Source organism: Lacerta agilis, chromosome 11 (assembly GCF_009819535.1).
Source record: "Lacerta agilis isolate rLacAgi1 chromosome 11, rLacAgi1.pri, whole genome shotgun sequence".
Lineage (NCBI taxonomy): Eukaryota > Metazoa > Chordata > Lepidosauria > Squamata > Lacertidae > Lacerta > Lacerta agilis.
The window spans coordinates 17,409,035-17,429,960 of record NC_046322.1 but is presented as its reverse complement, the minus strand read 5'-3'; the positions used below and the strand labels follow the sequence as shown (position 1 = coordinate 17,429,960).

At 42.6% G+C, this 20,926-nt stretch overlaps 1 protein-coding gene across 1 annotated transcript in view; it reads left to right on the top strand.

The window, feature by feature from the left end:
- Positions 1 to 20,926, top strand: part of LIFR (LIF receptor subunit alpha) — a 76,943-nt gene that overhangs the window by 45,272 nt on the left and 10,745 nt on the right. Inside the window, exons 5-16 of the mRNA XM_033164674.1 lie at positions 612 to 775; positions 1,362 to 1,536; positions 2,088 to 2,351; positions 3,798 to 3,930; positions 4,626 to 4,789; positions 5,534 to 5,670; positions 6,211 to 6,391; positions 11,223 to 11,293; positions 12,986 to 13,199; positions 17,147 to 17,323; positions 18,872 to 18,973; positions 20,436 to 20,603. Coding sequence (XP_033020565.1) covers positions 612 to 775; positions 1,362 to 1,536; positions 2,088 to 2,351; positions 3,798 to 3,930; positions 4,626 to 4,789; positions 5,534 to 5,670; positions 6,211 to 6,391; positions 11,223 to 11,293; positions 12,986 to 13,199; positions 17,147 to 17,323; positions 18,872 to 18,973; positions 20,436 to 20,603 — 1,950 coding nt within the window. The remainder of the gene's footprint in view (positions 1 to 611; positions 776 to 1,361; positions 1,537 to 2,087; positions 2,352 to 3,797; positions 3,931 to 4,625; positions 4,790 to 5,533; positions 5,671 to 6,210; positions 6,392 to 11,222; positions 11,294 to 12,985; positions 13,200 to 17,146; positions 17,324 to 18,871; positions 18,974 to 20,435; positions 20,604 to 20,926) is intronic.

Here is a 20,926-nt window from a genome sequence, read left to right as displayed (position 1 = left end):
TGAGTTCAGTCTGGCCAAAGCTGAGCACTTGCAAATTCCATAGTCGCCAACCATGTGCTTAACTCTCTTCTGTTGGAATCATTGGAACTTAGCTGTGCTTAAACTTCTCCTGGGTTGTGCCCCCTTTTTAATAGGAAACTTACTGTAGGGCAGGGATGGTCCAACTTCAGACTAGTGAGTTCTACTTTATTTTCATACCAGAAGATCCACCTGGTGCATGTTTTGTTCTCCCCTTTTCAAGTATATCCTCAGCTGCTCTCATCAGCTGATACATGCCTTTGGAGAGTTGCATCAAGCTGGCTCATGTAAAGGGTCAGGCACACTGTGAAAAAATGCATATTGGGGAAACCTTTAAAAAAAAAACAACCAGTTTGGGGGGGAATTCATGTTTTTCCGCACTGGACAGTAAGTAGAACTCTCCTTGTGGTAGAAAAACAGCTGAGGGCATCCAACCTTATGAATAAGCACAAAGGTTTCATGTAAATATAGTTTTTAAAAAAAAATAATAAGATTGGGGAGGAGAAGCAGGAATTATGTGGTGTTCTTGCAACTGTTATTGGCACTGAATTAGTTCTGAATTGGGCTCCTGTCCCATTCTCTTCCCCACACAGCCTTTGTCCCTCCCACCCCACTGATTCACAACCTGACTGCCAACTTCTTAACTGACACATTGACTCTGGAGTGGTACGATGGCCGCTCAGCCTTTCCAATGGAGATGGAAGCTACTTGGCAAATTCAGATTCTGCGTAAAGATCCCATGGAAGAAGTTGCACTAGTATGTGGTCCATCTCTCTCTCTCTCTCTCTCTCTCTCTCTCTCTCTCTCTCTCTCTCTGTGTGTGTGTTGGCTTGTCTCTTTCTCTCTCAACTTTCTATTCCATTGCTTTCTGAAAAATGAAGTGCCAATTGTATTGCTTGAATTCATTCCTTGTATATGTAGAGATTGTGGTTAATGTCAGATTTGGGCTAGGAAGACCTGGATTCAAATCTCTACACACACACACACACACACACACACACACACACACACACACACAAAAAAAACTCACTGGGTGATCTTGGGACAATTGTGGCCTGTCAGCCTAACCTACTTTATATGGGTGGAGAAACACACCAAACAGCATGTCAGATTCATGCTTAATTCAGTTTCATTGAATTGAGAGTTTTTTCATACACTACTTAGTAGTTATTGTAATTAAACTGAGTATATACATTGAATGAATGAATGAATGAATGAATGAATGAATGCTGCAGCTTATTAGCCAGGATCTTAAACCTAATCTGAAAATACCAAAAGGAAGCAGAAATGTGCAGGTTTTCTATACACACAGGCACATGGTGACATTTCTTTTACATTTTCAGGAGACCTATCACTCCAACTTAACTCGTGGGGACAGCCTCCTCCGGTGGAGCTGGAAATCAGACCTGGCTTTTCAGTGCACCACACACTATGTCAAGATCCGCTGTTTTTTCCACGAGGACACATACCCTGGGGACAAGAAGTGGAGTGAATGGAGCCAGCTCGCAAATATTCCCGGTAAGATGCTCAAAATGGGAACGAAAATTGTGATTCCTGATCCCGATGCACAGGATGAATGGTATGTTGAATGAATGAAGGGCACTGCAAAATAAGTTGTTATGTTTCTATGATTCTGTGAAAACCCTCAAGCATCCCTGAGGCGAGGGCTGGTGACCTCTTCTTACAGATTTGAGAGTGTATTGCCCTCCTTTTTCACAATGTAAATGGGTAAATATTTGTTTGCCTGCCCGGATATTTAGGAACGTCTTGCTTGCGGGGGGGGGGGCTGTCTCCATATTTTTGCTACTGTATTGATTGACAAAAGGACCCATTTCCTTTTCCTGAGATGAAATGATACAACTCCTCAAACACACAGTCTGTAGAGAAAAGGACAAAGAATGCAGTTGTTTGAAAACTGCTGATTGGAAACAATTCCTTGCTCTGTCTTCTGGCACACTTTCTTCTCATCCCTGAGAGGTTGTGGCTGCAAATGTCACTGTGCTGCTGCTGCTGAACTTAACTTAAATTACCTAGAGGATGTGGTCACCCCTGTTCCTTTCTGTTTTTAGGGAATGACACGGGCTCTTCCAGAGCAGTGTTTCCTGTCGACAGAGTGGTGCCAGTAGGTTCCAATATGACGTTCTGTTGTGTGTGGAAGGAAGGAGAACATCTGAATTACCTGAAGTATGATACTCAGGTCTTGAATTACACTCGACTCTCCAACTGGAGCGTGTCAGGCCACGTCCAAAATGCCATACCTGGGGGTTCTGGCAAAAACGTCGTTTGTTTACTGGATGAGGTTAAATATGAAGGAAGCGTTCTCTTTGCCGGCTGTAAGTATATAAACTTTCGGAATGGTTGCTTCTCTAGTGATAGCTGCAAGTAATGTCTGAATCGAGAGAGGCTGTGAAAGCTCTGGATTGGTGGTTGAATTGGAGAAGGGCCAATAAACTGCTTGAATCTGGGAGACTCTTTGGGTGGGTGGTTCCTGTGTCTGGGAGATGGGCAAGCTTAACTGTTCTGGAATGGATTTCACTCCCTCTGAAGGAGCATGGGCATAACTTGGGGGTACTCCTGGATATATCTGTGTGACTAGAGGCCCAAGCGTCTCATGTGGCTAGCAGTGCCCTTTTACCAGCATGGTCTGGTTCCCCAGCTTAGATGGGGATAGACTAGCTACTCTGGTCCATATGCTGGCAACCGTGAGGCTAGATCACTGTAATGTGCTGCTCTTGGCTTGGTTTAGAAGCTCCAGCTGGTGCAGAATGCAGCGGATATATTGCTGGTGTGGGCATCTGGCTGACAACATGGGATACCATTCCTAAAACATTTGCACTGGCTGCCCATCTGCTACTGAGCCAGGTTCAAGGGCCTTGTTTTATTTTACAAAGCTCTTAAACAGCCTTGGTCATAGGTACATAGAGAGCCAGTGTGGTGTAGTGGTTAAGAGCGGTAGACTCGTAATCTGGGGAACCGGGTTCGCGTCTCCGCTCCTCCACATGCAGCTGCTGGGTGACCATGGGCTAGTCACACTTCTTCGAAGTCTCCAAGCCCCACTCACCTCACAGAGTGTTTGTTGTGGGGGAGGAAGGGAAAGGAGAATTTTAACCTTCGGGTAGTGATAAAGCGGGATATCAAATCCAAACTCTTCTACTTCAGAAACCACCTGAATCCTGATATGCCAGCTTGATCATTGAGATCATCTGCAGGAGCATTCTGGGTCATTCCCTGAGTTGGCAAGGCTCAAGTTTAACAAAAAACAAGAAACTGGGTCTTTAGAGTCATTATTTTCTGGAATACTTTGCCAATAGAGATTCAGCAAGTGCCTTCTGTTTCAACTTTTAAATGCTCACTGAAAATATTTCTGCTTCAAAGAACTACACAAATTTTAGAAGGCATCTGAAGGCAGCCCTGTATCAGGACATTTTAATATGTTTTTATATATGTTGGAAGCTGCCCAGAGTGGCTAGGGTATAAATTATTATTACTGTTACATATTTCCATGATAGCTAGCTGGTTTCTGGTTTCTTCATATGTATTTTATTGCCTGATTTTATGTGCCGTTGTTGTAAACTGCTCTGATTTCTTTTATGAATAGCAGTATATAAATAAATAAGCAAATTTCAGATTTCTGTGATATCCTAGAAGAGCCCTTCTGACTTAAATACTAACTTCTGAAGATGGATGTTGAAAAGGGTTCAGCAAGTGTGTGCATGTATATTTTAACTGCTAACCCCCTTCTTCTTCTTCTTCCTCTTCCTCTTCTTCCTTCCTTATAGACCCTCCTGATGTTCCTCAGAATTTTAGCTGTGAAACTTGGGACTTGAAAGAAATAACCTGCACTTGGAAACGGGGAAGGTCCACTTGGTTATACGGCTCACAAAGAGGAACATATTACAGCTTTTCTGAAAGGTGAATGTTAACGGTGTCCTTAAACATGGTACAGTTTGCAGATATGTCTTTTGAGGTACAATATAAACAACAAAATCGTTGTGCCAAAAAATGGTTTAAAAGATAAGGTCCTCTTGGCAATGGTGGGAATAATTCTCCAAAACCTTTTGTAGTCAAAATCTAGCCACCACTAACAAGGCCCATTGATAGTCCCTGGAGCTCAGCTATGTTTTTAATTTGGGTTTAGGTAAAGGTAAGGTAATGGGACCCCTGACCATTAGGTCCAGTCGTGTCCGACTCTGGGGTTGCGGCGCTCATCTCGCGTTAATGGCTGAGGGAGCCAGCATACAGCTTCCGGGTCATGTGGCCAGCATGACAAAGCCACTTCTGGCGAACCAGAGCAGCACATGGAAATGCCGTTTACCTTCCCGCCGGAGCGGTACCTATTTATCTACTTGCACTTTGAAGTGCTTTCGAACTGCTAGGTGGGCAGGAGCTGGGACGAGCAACGGGAGCTCACCCCGTTGCGGGGATTTGAACCGCCGACCTTCTGATCAGCAAGCCCTAGGCTATGTGGTTTAACCCACAGCGCCACCCGCATCCCAATCTAACTATATACATCTTCAGCAAATAACAAAAGGTTTTGAATTAACATTTTATCAAAGGTATTGCTTGGATGATACTGACCTTTTTCCCTTAAAATTTTAAATTTGCAGTATATCTGGGATTAATGTTACACTTTTCCGTATAAAAACCAGCGACGAATATTACCATAAGTTTCGAGTTCTGAACAACCAGACAGTCTATAATTTCACAGTCCAAGCTTCCAATCCACTTGGTCGGTCAGCAGTCTCTCTCTTAATTGATATATATCGTAAAGGTAAGAATCTGTTTCTTTTACAGTAACAAGCAACTATAAACAACTACAGTAAGACTGCAACTTACGTACATTTAACTTGTGTGTGTTCAGCTTTATATGCTTGGCAAAAGGTTTTTAAAAGGGGAATTTAAATTTTAAACGTTGGGCAATCCTACCTGCCATAGAACCCAGTGTGTTTTGACTATACGTGATTTTGGCTTTAGGTGCGATCACCGGAACATAACGTAATTTTGGGCTTACTGTGTTTCAGAAGTTACCATTCAGTAATCAGTGTGCACCCCTGTAATGATCATTTTACAAAAAAAGACATATCCCATATTATCCATGTTTGTTAACTGATGTGGTTAAACCATTTAAAAACAAAAACAAAAAAACCTTAGACTGAGTTTTAGCACACATGAAAAACTTAAATAAATCCTTATTTCCTGATGTATAATCTTTGGACTATAATGTAATTTTTTCCTCCAGAAGCATTTGATTTTAAAAATCCAATTTAAAGCAAAAAAATCCAATTAAAATAAAGTAATCTGATTTTTTTTTTAACTTTTTTTATTAAAAAACATTGATTTTTATCCACCCTGATTTGAACCCTAGTATCCCAAGTCCTCATCCAAAACTCTAAACCATTACACCACACTGGCCCTCCTTTAGCCCACCTTTCTGTACTGCACCTAGCACATGTTTGGCACGAAATAAATAAAAACAAGAGTTTGTTTTTAACACTTTGCAACTTTTTTTCACCAGTTCATCCAAGACCACCTTCTCGGTTCACTGTGAGGAATGAAAGCCCAACTAATGTCACTTTGTCATGGCACTTGGATGGCAATTTTAAGCAAATCAAGCTGCAGTGCCAGGTTCAAGTTATTCACGGGGAAAAACAGGTAGGTGTTTTCTGGTTTGCCTTGTACATCAATGGCATGATATGTTTTATAATAACTGGGGTTTTTGTGTTGTTGTTTTTTAAATACAAATTTATAAGCCACTTCGCAACCTAACACAAGTCAAAGCAGTGTGCAGCAATGTGAAATGTAAGATAAAGTACAAAGTCTAAAATCAATCAAAACCTAGAGGCCTGTCTGTTCCAGTGTTGCCTCTTACTGCTGGGTACCTATTGGCTGGGAAAAACCCATGTAGAATCCATGCCCATGTAATAGCATTCATCATTTGCAGAAAGCCCACAATTGTGGGATTGAACGCTAGAATTGCTGCATTATACTTATGTAAGAAATAAGCCTATAAGCTTCATGAGTCCAGAATCTATTCTGAATTCGTCTTGCTGCAACCTCACTGCCTCCACTTTTTTGTTCAATCTAAAGCACAATGTATAGAAATGATAACTGTACTTGTAGCAGTAATGTTAATAGTGATTTATAGCAGCTCAGTACTTTTTGTCATGAAGAAATTTCATTTGTTTGTTTAAGAAGAAAAAGACCCTGAATGTGTTGCTGGATGGTGCAGAAAACTCCTTTTACACAACCTCCGTGAGCAAGTTGCGTCCCTACACAACATACACTTTCAAAGTTCGCTGTTCAGCTGCTCCGCCCCTCTTCTGGAAGTGGAGCAACTGGGTCGAGGAAACACGGCACACAACTCTGCAAGCCCGTAAGTTTATTGCATAATCGGAGAGTCTGTGGTCCTCCAGATGTTGCGGAAGTGACATGTCGCATCAGGGATGGAGGTAGCTGGAGTCCAACAACATCTGGATCCCTGGAGTAATGGAACCTTTTGGAGCATAGGCTTCATGAGTCCTCTTAATGAGTCGGGAAAAGTGAGCAAGAAGCTTTGGGAAGACCATTCAAAATCTATTCTTTAATGAAAACACATCTGGAATATACAAGTGCAAATTTTCAGATTACAAATATCTGCCCCCAGAGCTTCATTTTTTCTTCTTTGTGTACATTTTATAGTTTGTAAAATTCTGAGATTGAAACCATAGCTCTGGTGCAAACTAAAATTGCAAGCTATCTTCATTGGTCCATTCTAAGAATTACAAAGCTAACAGTTGCGTAATAAACTTTCTTGAACCAATTAAAATTTTACAAAGCAGTGAGCAAGCCTTTGAGTTCATCATAACTCTTTTTTTCTACACCCACCCTACAACCCCATGGGCAACCTTCCTCCAAAGGAAACCCCAAACAATTAGGGACTCTTATAAGTTGCTAAAAATGCTAAAAAAAACAGGGCTCTCTGTGACATTTGGGATGAAGAAAACCCAGGAGACACCAGCCACACATTCCTGACTGGGCGCCATAGCACAGTGTCCAGATCAGATAGCATTCTGCTCACATAAGGTCTGATACCCTTGGTTGAATCAATGAACATTTTTGTTGTTGTTGTTCAGTCGTTCAGTCGTGTCCGACTCTTCGTGACCCCATGGACCAGAGCACGCCAGGCACGCCTATCCTTCACTGCCTCCCGCAGTTTGGCCAAACTCATGTTAGTAGCTTCATCAATGAACATAGGTAGCATTAAAACCACAGATCATGTCCCAGTAGAAGTTACCCTTAAAATAGGAGAAGAAACACAAACCACCCCATCATGGTCCTTCGGTCCCATCCTAACCACAAATAAACAAATTGGAGAGTCTCACAAAAACTCTCAAAACTACTTCAAAGAAAACAGTATAGACAATATAACAACCCACCTCCTATGGGATGCAATGAAAGCAGTCACCAGAGGAGCTTGCATAAAAGAGAAAACATCCCTTAAAAAACAAACCACCTCAAAAATTAGCAAAATAGAACAAGACATCATGGCCCTCTCATCACGCTACAAACAGGAGCTAAAAAAACCTCAGACTTATAGAACAAAAAAGGAGGGAACTAGACTCCCTAGAAATCAACAAAACAATGATCAACATTCTATACTCAAAACAATGCTTCTACGAATATGAAGGCGGAAACACCAGACTATTAGCAAACAGGTGTAAGGGGAAAAAACCCACTCAAAACATGAATACATTGCATCACCAAAAAAGATGACAACATAACATTCTCCCCCAAAGAAATAACCTCAGAATTTTACTCCAACCTACACACCTCCCATAACCCACCCAAGGAGGAAATCAGAAAATTCCTAGCAGGACTGACCATGCCAACCTTAACTGATGAGGAACAGGAATTCATGGACAGTTCTTTCACCCCAGAGGAAATAGATATGATCCTCAGAAACCTGAAACCACACAAAGCCCCAGGTCCAGATGGCTTTACAGCAGAATTCTATAAGAAATTCAAAGAACCTCTGATGACCTAAATGACCTGCCTGTTCAATGACATCATAAAAGGGGCCCCCATTCCTAAAACCTGGACCTCCTCCAAGATAGTCTCCATCCCCAAAACACTCAAAGATAGCCTCAAAGTAGAATCATACCACCCAATCTCATTAATAAACCAAGACTACAAGATACTCACATTAATCTTGGCCAACCGCCTAAAAAATTTCCTATGCAAGTTTATAGTCCCAGACAAGACTGACTTTGTCCCTTGTCACAATATAACAGACCCCATCAGGAAACTACTGAATCTGATTGAACACAGCAAGGCAACTAAACTCCCACTGACAGTTATGTCCTTAGACATCCTCAAAGCTTTTGATTGCTTAGAGTGGAAATACTTATTAGCAGTACTAACATGGAATTTGGTCCCAACTTCTTACAAACCCACAAACAAATATACTCCCGAGCCTCAGCAAAATGCAGGACTAACAGTATAGACTCTAATACCATAGCAATCCAAAGAGGCACAAAACAAGGATGCCCACGGTCTCCCTTCCTATTCATCCTGGCTCTGGAACCTCTAGCAATCTGAATCTGAGCAGCCACAGACAAGGGAGTGGAAACAAAAGGCAGAACCTATAAATTAGGGCTCTTTGCAGACGACCTAATGGTCACAACACCAGACCCCATAAACACAGCAGCCTCCCTAATCAGAGAACTCAACATGTTTGCAATGGTGTTGGGCCTACAGGTAAATTTTGCAAAATCTGAGGCTGTGTGCTTCAACCCCCAACCCCCACCCCATACCCAAAAAGAATTCGCCAACTTCAAGATAAAACTTTGCTGCACCAAGTTCAGATAGCTAGGGGTACAAATAACCAACAAATTATACCTCCACAACTACAACCCCTTGTCACGACAAATCAACAAAGACTTGAGGAAATGGAACAACACAACTTCACTCTCTCAGACAAAATAGCCATGCTCAAAATGATCACCCTCCCAATCTGGATTCCCCCAGCCCAACTTCGCAGATGGCAGAAAAAATTATACTCATTTATCTTTTCATACAAAAAACCGAGAATAAGCCCCAAATACCTGCACCTCCCCTCTTCAGGAGGAGGATGGGGAATCCTCAACATAAGAGCATACTACATCACCAACCAAGTACGCCACATAATCCTGTATATCCTAGAAGACAAAATGAAAAAATGGGTACACCTGGAGAGAGAGACAATTGAAAATATCTGCATCTCTGCATACCCATTCCTCCCAAACAAACTAAGGGAAATCCCCACAACACTTCACACAGCCCATGCTTAAAGCATGGAAAGAAGAAGTAGGTAAACTGTCCCCAACCCCATCCCCTCTAATTCCCCTGGCACACCACCCACTATTTCACCACACAGCACAAAACCTCCAGATAAAAACCTGGCAAGCCAAAGGCTTATACCGCCTCACAGACTTTTACAAAAATAACAAACCCATATCAACACAAGAAATACAAGACAAACTAGGGGACACCCAAATGCTCTGGCTAACACACCACCAATTACACGCCCTCTTTTTAAAAAAAAATCCAGTAGTAAAATCAGCAGCAACTAGGCCCTTGACAACCTTCGAAAACCACCTAACAACAAAGGGACATGGCAAAGGGATGGTATCCATAATATACAAAATACTACTCCAAAATCCCACAAATCCCCTTGACATAATCAAAAAAACAATGGAAGGATGACAATAGGCTATGAGATTAACCCCACCAAATAGACCAGAATGTGGTCTAAGCCTCCCTTTAAATCCATACCAGAGAAAAGAACTCGCTCTGAAACTCACTTACAGGTGGTACCTAACACCACGGAAACTAATGCTAATATACCCAGGAACCTCACCAAAATGCTGGAGAGGATGCACCTCCACAAGCACATATCTCCACATGTGGTGGGAATGTCCTAAAATCCAACTCTTCTGGACATCAATCATACAAGAAATATCCAAAATAACTAAGCAAAGTTATTAGAAGTCACCCCAGAACTGGCCCTACTAAACATCTTCGAAGGTAATAATACCCACTCACATCATAAAGAGCTCATAACCCACCTACTCTCAGCAGCCAGAAGCATCATAGCCAGACACTGGAGAGACCTGTCAGGAGTAAGCATGGACCAATGGTATCAAATAGTATGGAAAACAGCCTTATTAGAAAAACTAACCAATAAACTGAAACTGACACAGGGACAAATAGAAGAAGATGCCTTCACTCTGCTATGGTACCCCTGTATCACATACTGTACATAGCCCAACAAGGTGACAACAAGGACCCACCAATAGCATTCAAATCAATATGGCTAACCGGATCCAAAAACGTGCACACACTCCACTCACACAAAAAAACAAATTTCATTTAAGCCCAGGGGTCAGCAAACTTTTTCAGCAGTGGGCCAGTCCACTGTCCCTCAGACCTTGTTGGGGGTTAGACTATATTTTTTTGGGGGGGGGGATGAACAAATTCCTATGCCCCACAAATAAGCCAGAGATGCATTTTCAATAAAAGGACACATTCTACTCATGTAAAAAAACACACTGATTCCCGGACCATTCGCAGGCCGGATTTAGAAGGCGATATGGCTGGATCCGGACCCCCGGGCCTTAGCTTGCCTACCCATGACTTAAGCCAATCAAAGACAACCAACCACACCCTAGAGCTAGGCCACCCACAACCTCTCTCGCCACCAAAGAATTACAAGCGAATAGTAAAGAACCCACACAAGTGACGCTGAGACAAAACCCCACACATACACTAAGTAGAAGAATAGAAGCATTGCCACCTCCCCCCACTCACAATTCCCCCTCCCCCTCTTTCCCCTCCCCTTTTCTTCCTAACCTAACATTGTAAAAATACAAAAACAAAAAAACTTTATATATATAAGTTTGGATGAGGAGGGGAGGAGAGGTTTTTTGCCATGATGGAAAAGCCCTACTCTGCACTTTATAATAATTACAAGAGTCGATAAAACATTGTGAAGGCTTGGATAGGTTTTGGGATAAAGAAGTACCAGCTGTTTGAGATGTTTCTTCAATGTAAGAGTGCTGGAAATTGTGATTCTTCTTCTTAAGCAGCTGTTTCTCTTGGTCATTGTTACAATTTGGCAATTCTGCATACTTCAGCTGATAGCAATGACTATTTTCTTGAGTATAATCGAAACTCTCCTCTTCCAGCTCCAACGAGAAGCCTAGATCTTTGGAGAGAGAGAAGTCTTGATGGTGAGACTGTAAACCTCTTTTGGAAGGTATGTGTTCAGCTGCTTTTGCTTTTAATTTGTCCTTAAATTACCGACTCCCAGACAATACTGCTTGTTGCTTGCAAACTTTGCTCCTTCTGAGCCAATTCACACAACTCTTTTTGCACTGCAGTATTGGCCATGAGGTTAACTTTCTCCTTCCAGTCACACGAAAAATGGTTTTGTAAAAACAAACAAACCTACAATCCACGTGGTAAGAGGGATGAAATGTTGTTACTGGTATGCTCTTGCATTTGTTATATGTTGCTGTTTTTATTATTGCTGCTGTTATGAAATAATTCTTGCAGTTGTTGATTTTTGAGTTGAATTGTTGCTCTGAGCCTAGGTTTTTTGTGTGTGGACACACAAATATAGTGTTGGTGGTGGTGATCACTGAGGGGGGGAGCATCATCTTGTGATAATGTCTTCCGCAAGAGCAGCTTTATATTACTCTTGTTTTGTGAACTGTCTGACAGCTTTGGATAATAATTTAGTACAGGACTAACTGTCTTGCTTGCCCCTTTTCTGTGTATTCATGGAGCCCGGGAGTGGGGAACCCGTGGCCTTCTAGATGCTGTTGGGACTACAAATCCCATCATCCCTGTCTGTTGGCCATGCTGGGAGGCCATCTCCCACCCCAATACAGCATTCTTACTCATGTACACAGTTCCAATAGCAGCATTGCCTCGAGTGTTTTGCCTTCTGTCTCACTTCTGGTTGGGTGGCCAACCTGTGACCCTACAGGTCTTAGACTACAGCTCCCATCATCCTTTAACCTTGGCCCTTCTGGGGATTGGGAGCCCACCAGCATGTGCCCAGCATTTTGAGGTTTGCAGGCCACACACGCTGCTGCAGTACAAACGGGTCACTTACATTGGATTTGACAGATTAAGTGGTTTTCTTCTGCTCTCTCCCAACTATCTGCCACACATTTGCATGACTAAGAAAGTGTCTCCTGGGAGGGACTATGCAGGCAAAATGGGCAGACTTGATCCTCAAGCTTTGGCAAGTTTGTGGTTGCCACTTGTGGTGGCATTTCTAAGTGTGCCTCTTTAGCTACTCCCATATCAGTTAATGCCCTGTGGGGATAAGTTAAGCAAGGCATCCTCTTAACCTGTAGAGTGACCAAGCCTGGAAATTACCTGCTCTTGCCTTCCATATATAGCGCAAGAAAATAGCAACACCTTCTATTGCTTCCATCCCCAGCAAATGTCTGAGCATGCTGCCTGGGAGCCAGCCGTAGGAATCTTGTTTGCCTCTGTAAGCAAGGCCTCAGGGTAAATGCCCTCTTGGTCATGTCTCCTTGCTACTGTATTTGGAGAAGGGTCTTAGATCAGTGTTAGAGCATCTGCTTTCCGTGCAGAAGGTCCAGATTCAATCTCTGACATCTCCAGGGCATGCCTTCTGTCTGAAACCCTGGAAAGCCTCTGCCAGTCAGTGCGGACAGAACTGAGCTGGATGGACCAATGGTCTGGCTCTATAGGAGGCAGCTTCCTACGAGCCTTTCATTGATGGCTGGTTTGCTTGAAATATGTAAATGGGTTGCCCAGCAGTCAGAGAGTAAACTGCAATGAGGCCCAGCTTACAGGGTTGTTTAAAGTACCTTTCTGGAAGTGGCTTTGTGGAAGCACGTTTTTCTTGCATACTTCCTTTTTATATTTCCCTTGAACCTGCCATCTCTTTCTTTCTTTTTTGCAACAGCCACTACCCGTTTCTGACACAAATGGGTTGATAGAGGCTTACGAAGTGTCTTGGTCCCTACCAGAGGGGTCCACTTACAACAAGTCAGTTTCTGCACCTGCCAGCAACATCTCAATAAAGCTTGGGGAAAATGATTGTGCATTCTCGGTGGTGGCGAAAAACAAGGCTGGCCACTCTCCTCCTTCTCAGATAAACAGCGCAGATATTCCAGTCAGTAAGTATGAGATAAAACTCTTGTCAATTGTGGTTTCTATCTGTATGCCCTATTTTTGGGGGGGGGGAGGGGGGAATGCATGAAATGTGTGTACTTTGTGTACCTATCTCCTAATATACTGTTAGATTCTGATGGATTGTTGAATGATGCTTTGTTTGATATAAATTGTTTTAAAGTTATTGTGACTTTTTGTATTGGATCAAACTGCTACTGTTTTTATTCTGTTTTAATATGTGTTGGAAGCCGCCAATTGGGAATGGGGTAAACTGGAGAATATGTGGTTGAAATTTATATGTAGGCCCTTAGGTCCCACCTGAACTATACATTTAAAGCAACGAAGAACCCTGGGAATTGTAGTTTAAGGATGCTAAGTTGCTAGGCACTCCCCCAGGCCCTTCCCAGAACTACAGTTCCCAGAGTGGTTTTTAACAGTCAATTCCTCTTCCAAGGAATTCCGAAATTTGCAGCTTCGTGAGGGAAATAGTGGTCTCCAGACAGCTTTCAGCACTCTTGAACTACAGTTCCCAGGAGTCTTTGGGAAAAGCCATGGCTGTTTAAAGTGGTATAATACTGCTTTAAATTTATAGTGCAGGTGGGGCCTTAGTTGTATTTGTTTATTGGTTCTAGGGTAGGGGTGAAAAGGTTTGGACTTGCTGGTATAACTGAATATGATCCAACATATGCAGTCTTCATGCTGTTCCAAGATTTCAGGGTTACTTTTTTGTTTTGTTCACACTCATTGGCTGAACAAGTTGATGCAACTTTTATGGAGTTATGTAAGCACTCTTGGTGAGTAATGCAGGCTGCTCCAGGTCATGCACTTCTGTGGCTCTGACTGAAGCCAGCAGCTGGCAGTTCTTACGCCTCCTCAGACGCTTCTTAGAAAAGAACTTTTTGAATGACTGGATGCCTTCCTTTGCGTTACCCGCAGCACAACTCAGTTCTGAGGCATTGTGAGTCACAGATCGTAGTCATAGAGGGTGACTCATCCGGAAAGCAGCACGAGGAATAATGAAGCAGGTCCTTTCAGCCTGGGCTCCGTTACATTCTGCAAATGCTCTGGATGCCTGGAAGAGATAATAGTGTATTTGTGTGTGCCTCACCTCAGTAAAGGATATTGTAGAGTTGAAAAAAACGGTTCAGAAAAGGGCAGCCAAAATTATCGGGGGCGGGAGGTGGTGGAGCAACCCCCTCTGAGGAAAAATTATGCAGCATTTGGGACTTCTTAGTTTAGAGAACAGTGGCATGAAGGAGGTGGCATGATAGAGGTTTATAAAATTATGTATAGCATGTAGAAAGTGAATAGAGAACAATTTTTCTCCCTCATAACACTTGTGGACTTAAAATGAAGTTGAATGTTGGAAGATTCGAGACAGAAAAAAGTGTACTGTTACTACTACTACTAACAACAACAACAACAACAACAACAATTTATACCCCACCCATCTGGCTGGGTTGCCTCAGCCACTCTGAGCGACTTCCAACACATATAAAAACATAATAAAACATCAAACATTAAAAACCTCCCAATACTTTGCCAAATAGGAAATACAGTGGTACCTCGAGTTACAAACACCTCAGGTTACAAACGCTTCAGGTTACAAACTCCACTAACCTGGAAGAGTTACCTCAAGTTGAGAACTTTGCCCCAAGATGAGAACGGAAATCGTGTGCCAGCAGCGCAGCAGCAAGAGGCCCCATTAGTGAAAGCACACTTCTAGTTAAGAACAGTTTCAGGTTAAGAATGGACCTCAGGAAAAAATTAAGTTTGTAACTACTGTATTTGGCAAAGTTATCCAGGGCCGTATCATCACAGTCAAAATAGTAGGATAAATTGAGATACACATAGGAGACATACAGCTCCAGGTTGATCTGCCAGTTGTTGGTAGTTCTGGCACACCTGCATAAAGAAAGCCAGGGATCCAGGCCGCAGAAATCATTTCAGTGCAGGCTCTTAACATTCATCACCCTCTGATATTGCAGTGGGTTGCAGATCACAACATTCCAATCGTAGGCCATTATTATGAGGAAGGTGAAATCGTTTGCTTCAGACGTGTTTCCTCCTCCTCATTCTTTCATTTTGGGAGTTTCTCTCCTTGGGAGATTTGTTAGCTTCCACCTGCAATTGTGCACCTGCAATAGGCAGCTTGTCGCCAAAGTAAAACATTTATGCATTGCCTTTCTCACTCAGCAGTATTTCTCCTCTGCTGCCCCCCCCCCCGCTTTTTTCTGTAGTAAGCCAGCTCAGTTCTATATTTGGTATTTGATGCTGTTCCAAGTTCAGCAGTTCGTGACTTGGCAGTCGTTCGCTACTAGCCCAAGCCATATGGGGAGAAAATGTAATTATACAGTTAACGCAACCCGGAGGTGTTTTTATGGAAGATCTATTGGTTTCGTTGGACCGGATTTCCGTTTCATGCACTTGTATCGTGAGAGCCACAGTCCAGTTCATCCAGGCTGATTTGTCAGGCTGATTTGGAGAACCTGATTTTAAACTGCTGTATCCCATTGAACTTCTCACAGAAGTTAATCCAATTATCAGCAGGTCCTCCAATGTAAACAGATTTTAGATAGACATGTATTACTAATCTACTGTATTAAGTATGCTCTTAAGACTCAAAAACTGTGTCTTTGTTATCTCTCACACACACTCTTACATCACATGGCAGAGAAACCAGTAGGAGAACACTTCAATCTCCCAGGACATTCTATACAAGATCTCAAAGTAGCTGTCTTATTACAAAGGAATTACAGAAATAGACTGGAAAGAGAAGTTGCTGAATTGCTTAAAACCATGGAGAAACCTGGTCTGAACAAAGACATTGGATTCTTATCTCATTATACATGACAAAGCTATCTTTAGCCATCTCACCCCTTGCTTTTTCCTGTAAAACCAATTGCAGTTGTTACCGGTCATCAACAGGTTTTCCACACCTATCAGCCAATCACCCATCCCCACCACCCTTCTGAGTAATACCCCTCCCCACTCTCTCACTATATATAAGGGTCTGGTGACTTCTGTTTCAGTGTATCTGAAGACATGTGCATGCACCCGAAAGCTCATACCAAGAACAAACTTAGTTGGTCTCTAAGGTGCTACTGGAAGGATCTTTTTTTTTTTTTTTTTTTTTTACTATGGCAGACCAACACGGCTACCTACCTGTAACCCTCTTAAGATCAATACGATATTCCCATAAGATTTCCTTAGGTATTTTGTGAGGAAAGATAAAGCTTAAATCTTTCTAAGATGTGCTAGCATGAAAAACTGAGGTTCCTGATCAAGTCAATCAGCCCATTGACCAAGATTTCTGGAGGTGTTCCAAGCTGAACAGCAAAGTTTACACTGAGATTACATTGACCCCAGGTGCTGGTCTCTCTTAAATTCTGGTTGTCTTCAAGACAGCATGCATGCTGCACCTCTCATTACTGCCAGATGTGTCCAGCTTTCCTTCCGTGGTTGTCTAAAAAGACAAAAGGGCCTCCTTGGTAGTGGCACCCACCCTGTGGAACAGCCTCCCATCAGATGTCAAGGAGATAAATAACTGTACAGCTTTTAGCAGACATCTGAAGGGCAGCCCTGTATAGGGAAGTTTTTAACGTTTGATGTTTTATTATGCTTTATATTTGTTGGAAGCTGCCCAGAGTGGCTGGGGCAACCCAATCAAGATGGGCAGGGTACAAATAATAAAATTATTATTAATGGCTTAACTGGGAGATGGAAATAAAAGTAATCTTTATGAGGAAGGATGAATGAAGTCGGGAGGATCCGAGTTAAGCATTGTTTGGATTTTGTTTCTCTTTAACGAGAGCAGTTGGACCAATTAGGTTCTTTTGCAGTTTTATATGTGTAGTTTTATTGTACGGCCTTCAAACAAATTGGGGGGGGGGAATTGTGAAGGCATTAAGAAGGCCCCAGGAACTAACCTTCGACATTATCAATGTTGCAGGCGATGCCCCAACAGAGATCGGAGTTGCCAAAGGAGATGGCATTTACGTTGCTTGGGAGTCTGACCCCAACGTCACCTGTGGCTATACCGTGAGGTGGCGCCAGGGGCCTGAGCCCAGTGCTGCTGTGAGCTGGGAAACGTTTCCTTCAGGCGTGTCAGATGCTGTGATCAAATCTGGTAGGAAATAACTGCTTAACATTTGTTTCTGCGAAGAACTGTGCTTGCGTGTGAAAGTGAGAATCATCATCATTTAGGGGCAGGGCATGTTTTTGGGACTCCACTGTTTTTGAGCAGGAGAGTATGCATTTCAGGCTGCCGTAGCTAGAGCTTCTACCTGACCCCCCTCCATGATTTTCTGTTTTATGTATTCCTATGTTGAGATAGAAATTACCCTTTTAATGGTAGCTCGCTTGTAAAGTTTGGGTACTTATCCACATTTGTTTCTGGAGAGCATTTTTGTTCTCCAATGGAGTTTAGTCCTTGGCTGCAATTCTTATCTTTTCTTTAAAATTTGCTTATTTATGTAAAATATTGATAAACCATGCTTTCATGTAAAATATCAGCATATGTTATGCAATCAAAGAAGCACGGTAAAAAGAAATTTAAAAAATTCTTTACTTGTATCTGTAGAATCTGGTTGGCAAAAGCATATTAGGTTTGAAAGCCCTGTCTGAACAGTACAGTTTTTAGAAGAAATGTAGAAATGATTAGGGGTGTTTCCTTCCAAACTTCTGGAGGCAAGCAGTTGCACAGAACAGGGCCTGCCACACCCTGTTCAAAGCTTGGGATCTCTGGTTGGTTTAAACTCAAGCAATGCAGGATCAATCTAATCATAGTTCAGATTTTTTGGGGGGGAGGGAGCCCCTCTGGTTTGTTCAAATATCACAGGCAACTCTGTGGAGCTTGAATGCAGAAGTCAAAGCTTCCAGTCTCCTTGTGACTGCTACAGAGGCTGAGGTTGGGAGTGTGCAAGTCTCATGCATGTAATTCTAAAAACTCTGGTTTAGCTTTGCATTTGCAAATGGTCTGTGTGTCTTTAGAGCTGCTTCTGAACTTTAGTGTGTTGTTGGTGGAGATCTTAAGAGCCTGTATCTGAAGGTCAAGGTCAGTTTGTAAATAAGCATTTTATCATCATGCTGCCATCCATTCACTTGTGGCTTGCTTTTTAGGCTTTAGGTGAGTGAAATTGGTATTATGATGGTGATGGATACCCAGGCATTAAATAAATGACACATTGGATAGAGTTGGCCAGCCAGGAAATATTGCAGTCACTTAAAGGCTTGTTGCATAGAAGTGGATATTGGTCATATTTATTACAACTGCCCCAAGGTTAGAATCTTTGGGAGTATGAATCTTGATAGGATGAAGAATATGATGGGTTGGGATTTACCTTTGAATCTCTTGGTGGAAAATTGCTTTATTGAGAAACGGACACATTTTGCAATGTATCAAAACATTAAAGGGTTGTTGCAAATGGATTATAATTTACTTGCCAGTACCTGATAAAATGATATAAGTAACACAAGAAGCAACTCTCAGATTTGATTTGGGGAAGCTGAGACATGTTATTTTCATGGTTTTAAAGAGATGAATTGTGGCCAGATTTAGTCATAAAGGAGCAACTCCCTGCTTGTAGAGGACTGAATGTCTCTTGAATGTCTCTATTTCTTCTCAGAATGTAGAGTACTGTAAAATAAGACATTTAATGATTATTCTGTCCCACAGATCTCTTCCAGCCAGGAATCAGATACAGATTTTCTGTCCATGGCTGCAAAGACAATGGATATCAACTACTGAAGTATATAAATGGCTACACACAAGAGCTGCGTAAGTGCCTTTAATTTTGCTAAAGATTATTCAGATGCAAGAGAAAATGTGTCAATACTTGTAGGGTTTATTGAACCAAAAGAAAAGAGGGAAATAGGGACAAACTGCATTATCTTTGCAATTATCTTAGGAAGGTTCATAGCCTAGTTTTGGATCAAGACCAACCAGGTGAGTTAGTCAATTGTGTTAAATATTTCCTAAGGTGGGTTGCACCAGAAGGATTGCAACTGTCAATATCCATCCATTTCTAATTAAATTTCTATTTACATTTTGCAGTCAAATTTCCCTAATATGTATGCATTTTTCTCCAATGTATATAGTTTTATGAACATTTCCCCCTAAAGTGTGCAGGGCTCAACTGTTCCTGGATGTGCAATACCATGTCAATTGTTTCTGGATTGCATTCTAGTTCCCTTTGTTATTTTCATGATAGATTCTCCTGCTGAAGATGGTTCAATGGAGAACATTTTCTGTATGGCATATCCTCCTGTCTAGATGCCAGTTGCTGGGGAGCACAAGTAGGAAGAGTGCTGTTGCACCCCAGGTCCTACTTCCAGGCTTCCCATTGGCATCTGGTTAGCTACTGTGAGAACAAGATGCTGGATGACATGGACCTGTAGTTTGATCTAGCAGTCTGAACTTAAAAGTTCTTGCATTTATGCCAGGGGTAGCCAGTGTGATGACCTCCAGGAGCTGGACTACAGCTCTCGTCAGCCCCAGCCTGGATGGCGAGTGATGAGGGAAGATAGTCAAGGTGCTGTCAGGAATGCAGCCTCATCCGCAGGCCAGGAAAAGGACTCGAGACACAAAAATGGAATCTGTTTTTATTCACAAAAGTAAAAACACAACAGAGTTCACCTAGGCTAATCTGCCCTAGTTGAAGATGTTGCTGGGACTGGCATCTGGCCTCTCCTTTCCTTTCCAGTACTCTCTCTCTCTCTGACTCCTCCTCCCAAGCAGACACAACTATGGCAAGATGGAGGGATCCCCCTCTGGGCCTGTTTGGCTTGTTGCTCAGCAGCTCTCCGTGATCTGAGTGTCAGTGGAGGAGGCGAACTTAGCTGAAGAGGGACTGTCCAGCTGTTGGGCAACTGAAGCAGCATGACCCTTGACACCTAGCCTGGAACGGATTTCTTCTTCTGACCCCCTGTGTTCACTCAAACCTCCTGCTTCTATCACCTCCCAGCTTGTCCATTCTGCAGACTGGTCCTCAGTGTCCCACCACCACTGTCCTGGGTCTAAGTCTTCTTCCTCTGTGCCATCCCTTGGGTGGGTGGGAGTACTTGGGCTGGCGTCTCCCATCACTCATTGTTATCCAGCCAGTCCCTGACATAGAGATTGCAGACCCCTAGGTTCAACAAAGCCTCTACAATAATGTTTGCATGTAACATCTTTTTGTTAAAACACACCTATCTCGAGTTCGTTAAAAAAAAAATGTTTTCCCTTCTTTTTTTTCATCTAGAACCTAGCGCTGCGCCAGTTTTCAAAGTGGAGCGTGCCACCTCAGATTCCATCATCATAAGATGGGAGAACATGTCTGTCGAAGATTGCCGGGGCTTTTTAAAAGGTTATCTGCTTCACTTTGGGAAAGGCGACGAAAGCACCACAAAGCCGAAAGCTTTTGAGCCAGGTAAATCATGCATTTTTGACTGTCTCTCGTTGTTGTTGTTGTTGTTGTTGTTGTTCAGTCGTTCAGTCGTGTCCGACTCTTCGTGACCCCATGGACCAGAGCACGCCAGGCATGCCCATCTTTCACTGCCTCTCGCAGTTTGGCCAAACTCATGCTAGTCACTTCGAGAACACTGTCCAACCATCTCGTCCTCTGTCATCCCTTTCTCCTTGTGCCCTCCATCTTTCCCAACATCAGGGTCTTTTCCAGGGACTGTCTTTCACCACTGGCCAAATGCGCTTCGTTAGAAATCTCATTTCAGGCAAGGCAGCAAAGTTTGGTGG